We start from the raw sequence: 12,093 nt of genomic DNA on the forward strand, positions 1-12,093 counted from the left end.
TGAGTATGTTCTTTGCCACTTCGAATATCACGTAATGCTAAAAACGTGAGGGCGTACAAAGTAAATAAACCCCGTGTAAGTTGTAAGTAGCTAAATCGAACTATAATCATTATATAAGATGAATCGAAAGCATTTCGGTTTTTGCAAAAGTACTATCTTGGGAAAGCAATAAATTGTTCCTGAAGTTGAGAACAAATGGATCTTTAGTCTCTTGTGTCCTATCTGTGTTAAATAGAAAGAGGTAAAACCAGTATAAATGCTCCAACTACATTTAACTCTGGTTTAGTTTACGTATTTAAATTACCTGAATTCATGATTAAGGTAGAAAGGCTTACCTTTAATTTTTTTATGGTGGGTTCTTACAAAGTGAATTTATTGAACCAGTAGGTTAAATAAAAGGCTATTTGATAGATGCAAACGTATGTCTGGATGTTCATTACGCAATGCAAAATTTTAATGAAATTTCTGTTATTTAACAATTTACAATTTTTTGGGTTGCAAGAACCCTTATTTGAGACTAAATTGGTTTGTAATTGTAAATTAACGGTCTTTGTTACAGGTGTAGTGCAAACTGAAAACTGATGAGTAAAAAGTAAAAGAAAGAATATTTATGATGTGAATTTGAAACTTTACATTTAATATTGTTAGTGAATTAAATGTGTGGTGTAGTGGTCTAAACGAGGTGTAGCGATGAGTTTCCTCTCGTCATTAAGTCAGTACGTGGCGGGCGTGGCGGACAGTGTGGCGGGGCTGGCGCTGTCGCCACGCCGCGCGCCGCCCGGCCGCCACCGCTCTGCTGAGGAGTCGCAAGCTCAGCCGCCGCAACCATCGACCGCGACAATGAGAGGTAATGTGTTGAAGTCTTGAGATGGTAAGTACATAAGCGAACTTAAGTTACATGGACGTCGAATTATAGCGAATACTTATATTATTGTGATTCTAAGTATTCATCATTTTATCGCTGTGCATACACAACGTAACTTGGATTTAAGCACTAAGTATCGGAATAGATTTATCTAAACTCCGTTTGCGTGTTATTGGAAATACGAAGGTTAAGGTTATAAAATTTACTTAAATTTCGGTACATATTACAGAGTAGCTGTAAGTAGCTTTGGCTTCTACATCACAGGATCCAGATCTTCCATTTTTTTTTCGCCAAAAGAAAATGCTCATCGGGCTGAACAACTTTTGTTTAGACGTCATTACGATATTTCCTATAGTTTAGCTGAGTTGTTATGGTTCGATATCATGCTGTATCAGATTCCAAAATAAATTATACCCTATATGTTGGCCAGGCATAAGAACTACACAACAAAAAAAGTTTCATTCAAATCCGTTCAGTAGTTCCGGAGATAAGCGTGTACAAACAAACATACAAACAGACAGACTTTTTTATATCGTTATAAATATATATTTTTTAAATATACTCAATGAACAGACAATTTTTTTTTACTGTTTTATAATATGTATTGATTCAACTTTTTTAGGATTCCCAAGAGTAGTGCCGACCGAAGGAGCGTCAGCTCTAAGCGCTAGGAGAAGAACTCTGGATTGCTTGGCCCCGGCCGCCCCTCCCCGCCGTGGGGGCAGCCTTCGTGTGCCCCGCCATCAGCAACCACCAGAGAAACCAGCCATGGCATTCTGTAAGAGACGCCTGTCTTGGCCTGAAGTTGACAACTCCGTAAATTCTGGGTAAGTGATCACACACACAGCATGATTATCACAATTAAGCACACACTCAACAAAACGTAGACATTAACTAATTAAAATAAGAAAACATGGTACCTATAATACGCGTACTTATGTAATGTGATTATTGTCACATTAAATAATTAATACTTATTATTTTTGGATTGGCTTTTCCCGATTTGTACCAATCAATAGTATAAATGAGCATCTATTTACCGATAACGTTGTCTAGATCCTAAAAGGAGCGCACAATCCAAACTCTTTGTTCTGAATCCCTTCGCCACAACAAAAGCTATCAACACAAATAATGATATTGGGGAAATCAGGCTCTCGAAGGATATTAACGTGTTTCTACGGAAAGGTGAATTGCAAATTAGCGGCAACTTCTTGCGGTCGGAGTCGCAACATGTCAGGAATAAAGATGAGCTAACCCAAATTTTCAAATAAGAAACTTCAACTTCCCTTTATAAACTCTTCCCTGCACAGCAAATTCTTTTTGCGGTGTCACTTTTGTATGGAAAAATGATCTTTACTGTCCTGGACTCCAAAGCTATGGTTATTTTTCTTTTTATTTATTTGGTTCACAATCTGGTTGATACAATGATAACATGACAAGCAAAATATACATGTTTTTAAATTTTAACAACTATGAGCGATCACAGCATTTGTAAGAATAAAATAACTTACAGTTAAGTTAATAAATATAAAATATTACTTATAAATTAAATAGGTTAGGAAATAAATACAGAAACGGTTTTGATGTAAACTTTTATTTTTTTTACGAGTCAGATGTTTTTACTGCTTCCTAAGACTAAGAATTTGTAAGTTTGTAAATTAGGTTTTTAATATTGGTTAAAATTTAGAATCTTACAAAGAGATTGTAAGTTCTAATTAAGTCATAAACTTAGCAAATTACTGCATCGCAATATATTTAAACAAGGTATTAGTTCTATGTACTTAATTTTGGTAATGGTTGTCGATTAATAAGGCGGGCAAATCGTAGAACAGCAGGCGGTCTCCCGTCGCTAGATGAGCCGATTTATCAGCTCGCGCCTCATTTGGCGGAATAGAAAATTTGATTAAAACCTTTGGATGCCAATTGTTTTATTTCATGTCGCCCTTTTTCGCTACTGGCAGATAAAAACAAGAATAAAGTAATCTTATGTAAACAAATCAGTCAACAACCATTTTAAAGCTTTTATTTCAGCGGTATTCGAAAGGTTGAGGAAAATATAGCTTTTTCAAGAAACAAACATCACACATACATACATAAAATCACACCTCTTTCCCGGAGGGGTAGGCAGAGACTACATCTTTCCACTTTCAACGATCTCTGCATACCTACTTCCTTTCGGGTTTCGGTTTCGGGTACTCTTGACCTGACCCTTTACCAGGACGTCCTTAATTTGATCAAGATACGTTCGTCTAGGCCTTCCCACTCCGACCTTTCCCTCTACACTCTTCTTGTATATCTGCTTAGTCAACCTGCTTTCATTCCACATAATCAAACCATCTCAACATACCCTTTTCTATTCCTGTAACAACATCTTCTTTCACATCACAATATTCCCTTATCACGCTGTTCCTTATCCGGTCACTCAATTTCACACCCATCATACTCCTTAACACTCTTATTTCCACTGCATTTATTCTGCTTTTGTGCTTCTTTTGCCATACCCAACTTTCACTTCCATACATTAATATCGGGACCAACACGCCCCTATGCACAGCCAGTCGAAAAGTGAAAAAAATATAAATGAGAAATTGTCAAAATTTTGTATTTAAATTAATACATGTAGAGTGGTTAAAGAGACCAATTTTTTCTTGAACTGTCTTGAACAATATTTTTTTAAATATCCATTATACGAGTATAACTTATACGAGAAGTCAACAAAAAATACATACATACATACATACATAAAATCACGCCTCTTTCCCGGAGGGGTAGGCAGAGACTACCTCTTTCCACTTGCCACGATCTCTGCATACTTCTTTCGCTTCGTCCACATTCATAACTCTCTTCATACAAGCTCGGCGGTTTCGGGTACTTTTGACCTGACCCTTTACCAGGACGTCCTTAATTTGATCAAGATACGTTCGTCTAGGTCTTCCCACTTCGACCCTTCCCTCCACACTCTCCTTGTATATCTGCTTAGTCAACCTGCTTTCATTCATCCTCTCCACATGACCGAACCATCTTAACATACCCTTTTCTATTCCTGTAACTACATCTTCTTTCACATCACAACATTCCCTTATCACGCTGTTCCTTATCCTGTCACTCAATTTCACACCCATCATACTCCTTAACGCTCTCATTTCCACTGCATTTATTCTGTTTTCATGCTTCTTTTGCCATACCCAACTTTCACTCCCATACATTAATGTCGGGACCAACACGCCCCTGTGCACAGCCAGTCGAGCCTTTTTGGATAGTTTCTGACTGCTCATAAAGGCATGCAAAGCTCCATTCACCATGTTCCCCGCGTTCACTCTCCTTTCAATATCACTATCATACTTGCCATCTGATGTAAACTTTGATCCTAGATATACAAACTCTTTCACTTGCTCCACTCTTTCTCCTCCAATCAAAATATTACATGCTGTCATTTCTTTCTCCATTTCAAAAACCAGTGTTTTAGTTTTACTTACGTTCACTTTCATTCCTTTCTCTTTTAAAGCTTCATGCATACAGTTTACCATCTCCTGTAACTCCTCCGCTGATGACGCCAGTATAACCTGATCGTCGGCATAGAGCAGACATTTGACGAGTAACTCATTCATCCTTAATCCACTTTTAGACTCTTTCAAATCTGTCAAGCAGCTATCCATAAATAGGTTGAACAGCCACGGTGACGCAACACATCCTTGCCTAACGCCTTTCTCAATCTTAAACCACTCAGTGTGCGCTCCGTTTATCCTGACACAAGCACTCGAATCCTCATATAAGGATTTCAGTGCTCGTATTAAGAGACTGCTCACCCCATGCATAGAAAGTGCTGACCACAATTCATTCCTCTCAACTCTGTCATAGGCCTTTTCCAGATCTACGAATGTGCAATAGACTTTTTGACTCTTGGCCAAAAACTTTTCGGCTATGCACCGCAAGGAAAAGACCTGATCAGTACATCCCATTCCCTTTCGAAATCCCGATTGAGCATCCCATATTTTGTCATCAGTTTCATTCCTGACTCTATTAATCAATACCTTAGCATACAATTTGCCGACGACGCTAAGCAGGCTTATACCACGATAATTTTTGCAGTCCAGCTGTGACCCTTTTCCTTTGTAAAGTGGCACGATAACAGCCTTACACCAATCTTTTGGTACTCGGCCGCTTCTCCAACACAAATTGAAAAGGCAGTACAACTGACTAGCTACTACGCCTTTTCCTGCTTTAAGCATCTCGACCGACACTCTATCACACCCAGCAGCCTTTCCCGCTTTCATACTCTTAAGTGCTTCCACAATTTCGAACATTTCAATTTCGCCTTCCATCTCATTCTCTTTTTCTTCGCTATAGCAGAAATCTTTCTTATTTCCTTCCTTTTTTTCAAATAAACTTTCAAAATAGTCCTTCCATATCTTTAGTACACATTCTTCTCCTTTCACAACGCTACCATCCTGGCATCTGATCCTAGTCAGCTCTCTGGTTATAGTATTTCCTCGGGCTGACCTTACGGATTTCCAGAATACTTTCAGGTTTGACTGAAAGTCTTCTGATAGCCTTTTATCAAAATCCTCTTTATACTCTTCTTTCTTTCTAATCACAGCTTTCTTAACCAAATCTTTCATTTTCTTATATTCCTTACGTGCTTCAATCACATCTTCATCTATAACCTCTTGCATTCTTAAGTTAGCTTTTGCTGCTAACAAATCCAGCCATGCTTTCTTCTTTAATCGCACAAGTTCTTGCACATCTTTACTCATCCACGCATTTTTGTGATTTTTTCCTTTCCTTCTTCTACTTACACCACACACTTCAACAGCTACCTTCACAATTCTTTCTTTAAATTCCTTCCATCCATCTTCAATATCGCTCATTTCCTCTAAATCTTCAAATTCATCCTTCAGTCTATTAATATACTTCTTACCTACATCCATATCTTGCAAATTTTCTACTTTTACTCTTTCCAAAGCGCTGGTTTGCTCCCTTACCCTGTGCCGCCAGCGATTGAAGATACCCCTTATCCGGGATATCACCAGTAAATGGTCCGAGTCAATGCCAGCACCGCGATATGCACGGGTATCCAGCACTTTGTTCTTCAATCTTTCATCTACAATCACAAAGTCTATCATACTTTTTAAAATACCTTCCACTCTTGTGTAGGTGTGGATCTCTTTATGTTGAAACATTGAGTTCGACACAAAAAGATCCCACTCTAGACAAATTTCTAATACACTTCTTCCATTATCATTCACCTTTTCGTCACCAAACGCACCAAGCACCTTTTCATATCCATCACGCTTTACACCCACCCATCCATTAAAATCACCTAACATAATAATCTTCTCATTTGGCTTGGTAACTTTCAATACTTCTCTTACACTATTCCAGAACTCCTCGTTTTCGCTTTTTGCTGATGTTGTACCCCTCGAACCCACATCCCAAGGTGCATAAACACCTAGGACGAAGATCCGAGTGATTCCAACTTTCAGCCTAATCCATAGAAGACGAGGGCTGACACACTCATACTCATTCACGCACTCAGCCATTCGTGCAGAAAGAATTAGACCGACCCCTTGACAGCCTCGGCTGGTACTGGAAATTCCAGACCAATACGCCGTGTAAGGGCCGTGCTGCGTCGCGTCGCATCCTTTCCGCTTCGTTTCATTCACGCACAACACATCCAAACGTCTTTCATCCATCATCTGGCATACTTCCTCAATCTTATCCTTCATTCCTCCTCTTACATTCATCGTCGCAAAGCGGCTTTCAGCAGACCGCATACCGCTCCCGCCGGGAACGAGACGTGATGGGGTGCGGACACCATCGCCGCCATTTAGGTGCTCTTTTAAAAAATTTGCATCCATGCGATTCCCACGAGACGCAAGGGAACAATTTTGTCCGCCCCAGCAGAGCCCCGCATGCCAGGGTAAGGCTAGCCATTACCTGGGGGTCGCCCAACCCCATGGCGGAAGTGGCACGCTCGAGACTAGGCTCGCCCCTAGCCATGCATCCATCGGCGCGGCAGACCTTAGATTGGCAGGGATTTACATTAAAGAGGAATCCCAAGTCTATCCCTTAGTCGGCTCTTACGACATCCGTGGGAAAGAGATGGAGTGGTCCTATTCTTTTGTAATGGTGCCGGGAACCACACGGCACAAAAAATACAAAACAAATATATACAAAAGTGAAAAATAAACTGACTTTATTGCTAGCTTCTATTTAAAGATCCTTTTGTCACTGTGTTTTTGTTTATCTAATCTGAAATCGGATCAGCAAATAAGAGGCGCTTCCAAAAGAGATGCGTCAAGTTAAGGGTCGGCCATTCCTCCGTCCGGAGACAGCTAGTCCCTTCGTCCACGAGACATTCGCATAATTGCCTCATATCCCTAATGGGAGCAATTAAGGACTACGACGAGCTCATATCCTACACATGGGAAATTCAATTTATTACGCTCTTGATAAAGTTTATCCATTTATTGGAGGTAGTCAACGCTCAATACTCTGAGTATTTTTGATGCAGTAAATGCGATTACCCTCTTCCTGTTGGCTGAAATGCTGAAAATGTCAGCTATTTAATTACGTTAACGTCCTTAAATTCAATTACTTATCAGTAGAAAATTTTTGATTACTCGTTTCATATTTCCTTTCAGCTCTAAATCTTATCCATCAAGCTTATGAAATGATTAAGTGTGTTATCTAAAAACGATTTCAACGACCAGGTATTTTATCAGGATTCCATCTTATAAACCTTGTGCTCATCGCCGCATGTAAATTATTTAGTTTATTATTAAGCAAACAAAACATATTTTAAGCTACCAGAATAATATAATAAAATAAGATTATTACCTATTAATTAATAAAAATGTTCCTTTTCTAACCTAAGCAACAACTAGATTTAAATGTTAACACCAAATTTTTTATATTTTGTATCTGGAACACGGGTTTCGTAATTTTAATTTATAATTGATTTCCTATAATATAATTTCAAAACAAAGACTTCGATCATAGTAAAAGTGCGGGGAAGTGCGTGGGTGACATAGGGTGGGGTGGTGATGGAGAGCACAAGGAAAAAATATAGTATGTAGTAGACATAAAATCTTGAAATAAAAATCATTTGGTTTATAAAATGAAGCTGAACCTAGCTTTTCAGTTAAAGCGTGATTATATGAATGTATGGTTTATAAAGTTTGTTAAATAAACAAATTGAATAATGAAATTCGAAGACAGGAGCTTGTAAAGATGTAAAACAGTGAACATGTATTACATACAACACATGCAATATACATATACAACATGTATTACGTACAAGAAAATCTCAGCAATCCGTTTCATTACAAAATGAATTACTTTCACATGCACGGGCAACTGCCCAGTGTGCATCAGATGCACCATAACTATGGTGCATCTGATGCACACTGGGAAAAACTAAGTTTTGCAATCTCCGTTCGAAATTCTGATTTTATTGGAATGCTCTTTCCCTTTTGCCCTGTTTGTATCCTGGTTAATTTGCGAAAGAGGTTCGTAGGGGCGCGTGCAAGGACGTGCAACAGGTCGCCCGATGACCTACTTCCAATAAATTAATCATCATAAACGCAAGAGTACCGACCGACATTCGTGTTCAATCATAACACGGAAAGCTATTTGACGACCAGATTTTATTACTCAATTGTTCGAAAAATAACTGACATCACTAATTGTATTGTGTTCCACCTGTCGTAGCTCAAGATTGTAAAATAAGGATTATCATAACTTTGTTAATAGTGCTTCTTCTTCTACTTATATTTAAGAGCTAACTCTTGTCGGAGAAGTTAAGTGGAGCATCCTCCATAGTGCACATTCTTGTATAAAACAAGTTTTAGTAAAGGGGGCAACCCCTTCTTGAAAATTTTATTTTTCCCAAAAACATAAATAGGTCAGAGAATCTTGAATACCAACAAATAACCGCTTGTATTTTAGAGATTTTTTTTTGTGGCAAAACATCTCATCGATATACCAAATAAAAAATTGTACAAGACCACCTTGTTGCGATAATACCACTTGGATATTTTCTTAATGAGATGACGCGCGTTGTGTGCAGGAAGACACTATTATATTTTTGAACATAAATAAACTTTTGTCGAAAACTGACCTAACGTGAAGAAAAATAAATATGAATTTGCAAGATAGCTGTAAAACATGGAAATAAAATACAAAAGATGAGTATCCAACGAGCTCTACAGTGCTTCAATCCTCGTTTTTCATTAAGAACAAACATGTGATTTTCGTGAAAAAATATGAATGGACATTGCATGTTTTGTTCATTTTGATACAAAATTATTTTGCATACTGATTCAAAATTTTGTGCAAAGACGTTTCATTCTTTAAAGTGTTTGATTATAGTTTTGTGATGTCACATTACAAATGCGTTAAAGTAATTTTTGCCGATTTCCCCGCATATAGCCCCCGCCACAAAACTTTGCTAATTTTCATAGGCATGTTAGTTTTCACTTACATGATGTATTTAGCGAACTTTAAGCCTTGAAGCAGAGAATATAATCGGGATTAGGCATGCCATGACGAGAGATATAAATATACTTATTAGGTTAATATATTATATTATCTGTGAATAATTTATCTATGTAAACAACGATTCCAGAAAATGGATTTAGATCACTGAAATGATTTATCCATTATGACATGTCAGCCACTTCTACGAGTAAGAACTAAATAGAATACGAAATTCGTTGTTCAGATACATCAATTATTCTGTAAGATCACCAATTTCTCGCCAACTTCTATTAAAGGTATTGTCTCATTGAAAGGGTATTTGTGAATAGATTAATCTGGGGATATGGTTTCAGTTTGACTATGTATTACGAATAAATCCAGATACGAGTATTGCTCACAAATATGTCTTCGACCTAGTGCGGCCTTTTTTGTAAGGTTATTGCTTGAGTTGACACTAACACAGGATATAACACCCCGCAGGGGAAAAAGTTGTGATTATATGTATGTAACACAAGACTGAGGAAGCGTGGGGATTATTTAATAAAAATAGGTACATAACTGTTGTACGAGTAGCTCTAGACCTTTACCAAAGTTTTATCTACAGTCAGCCATGCGGACCAAAAAATGTGGGTGTTATTGTTTTATACTGAACTTCGGGTAGGCAGTACGAAAGTGAGCTCATGAATAATGGTCCGTCATGCGAGGCACCTGACGAGGTCTTTCATGATCTGCAGTTGTCATCGCTGCTGTTTACAAATAACGTTACTCTGCCTAAGGTATAAAAAATTACTTGATTTTCATTGAAATTTTACTGCTGCGACAAATAATGTATTTTTATTTTTTATATATAGCTAGTAGACGATTGACCAATGTACTCAACCATGAATTGTAAAATAAGAATGATTAGTTTAACATAGGAAACAATAGATAAAATAGAAAATAAATAAAAGAGAAACAACATGTACCTATTTCAGGAATTTTTGAAATAGAAAGAACCAGATCTGATCTGGAATATGTAATGAATAAATAAAACATTAACACACAATAATAATATCACATAATATGGTAACTCAAAGTTTTTTAAATCCATGGTGTAAACATGTTATTCATTCATGCCCAACGTATGCATTAACCGCCATGATAAGCTGCTGTGTAATAATTCACTATCTATTCAAAGCCTCCTAAAATAATAATACGCTAAATGCTTTCCGAGTGGAATAGATCTACGCAGGGAATTTCCCGAGAGGATCTTTCTGTTTACGAATCACTGAATGGAATGAAAAGAATCAGATTTCGCAATTTTAAATCACAAATTTCTTGGAAAATGTAGAATATGCTATCATTTTCATGTTATTTTTGGTAACAAGAGACATGATCTGATTGACTAACGCTGTTTTCAATTATAAAATACTATTATTTCAGAAAGTTACTGATAGTTGAATTTAATTCTTTTTTGTAATAACCCATTGTTGAAATTGCAGGGGATTTTACTAATACAAATTGAAAAAAGTAGGTAATTAATTATTTCGATTTCTTTATAATACAGACTTGCGGTTTGAAAACGTTTAAATTAGTATAATGACATAATTTTTCCATACCAACATCACTTACAATGTTTAAGCTAGACCGCCGAATCGATTTTATTAAATAACTTTTAATTTAAAACATAAAATTTTCACAAAACTTTTCCTTATCGATTGCCTATGTAAATGTAACAATAAAAAAAATTTTCAGTGGGTCATGTATGTAAAAAGATACGTCAGTCATTTTTATTTTTGTATAAGTACCAAAAAAAAGTAGAGTACAAATCTAAGCGTATAAAAGATTTACATATGCATTAGTGAATACGAGATCAAATAAACATTTCCAAGACGCTCGGAGAATAAAATGCGTAGTGGGATCGAAAGTGTCTTGCTCGATTGACAACACCAAAGGACGATCCATGTAGGTGCGTATATTCACGGGCCGCCTAGGGAACTACAGTTAAAAAGCAGGATTCAGTTGATTTTATTCGCTAAGTTTAATACTTAGTTGGATTTCTTTTTGTATTATAAACAAAATTTCATCTAAATGTATCGTTTTTAGAGTAATTTTTTGGTCATATACACTTTTAAGGTTTATGTCAAAAATAATGAACTTTAAGTTTTTATTAATCATGCTTCCTATGTTAAAGTTGTACGGCTCGTTACCTGAACTCATTTCCTTAATGCTTTTCTCCATAAAAGAAAAAATGCTCTAATTTTCTCCTTATACATACATACAAACATACATAAAATCACGCCTCTTTCCCGGAGGGGTAGGCAGAGACTACCTCTTTCCACTTGCCACCTTTACCTTCTTTCTCCTTATTTCTATGTATTATAAAAGTCGTTAGTTAAATAAAAGTCAAAAACAAAAGTGCTAAAAGACATCCGACAAGCACACGTCACGGTGTTATTACGAGCTGCCCTCGCATGTGGCAGGAATCATTTCGATAGATAATAGAGTCACGCAGTGTCGCGGAAAGGTTTCAATATACTCGCGTATTGTGTCGACTCCGGCAGAGGCCGCCATTGTTGACACGTTAATGTACCGTTTAAATACCGTGTTATTACTGTGATATTTATTTTTGTCATAGTATGGACATCTGTATACTTGTCTGAAATAGTCTTAAATAAATATAAAAGAAGATGCTAAAATATAAATAATTACCCGAATATAGTATTCTTATCCTGCCTATCATCTCTCCGAAAATGTATAAGACTCTC

At 37.0% G+C, this 12,093-nt stretch overlaps 1 protein-coding gene across 1 annotated transcript in view; it reads left to right on the top strand.

The window, feature by feature from the left end:
* LOC106134881 (BAI1-associated protein 3) overlaps positions 1 to 12,093 on the top strand; it is a 57,312-nt gene that overhangs the window by 10,248 nt on the left and 34,971 nt on the right. The window contains exons 2-3 of the mRNA XM_060946460.1: positions 560 to 847; positions 1,488 to 1,692. Coding sequence (XP_060802443.1) covers positions 691 to 847; positions 1,488 to 1,692 — 362 coding nt within the window. The 5' untranslated portion in view covers positions 560 to 690. The remainder of the gene's footprint in view (positions 1 to 559; positions 848 to 1,487; positions 1,693 to 12,093) is intronic.

Source organism: Amyelois transitella, chromosome 11, assembly GCF_032362555.1.
Source record: "Amyelois transitella isolate CPQ chromosome 11, ilAmyTran1.1, whole genome shotgun sequence".
In the NCBI taxonomy this organism is placed as follows: Eukaryota; Metazoa; Arthropoda; class Insecta; order Lepidoptera; family Pyralidae; genus Amyelois; species Amyelois transitella.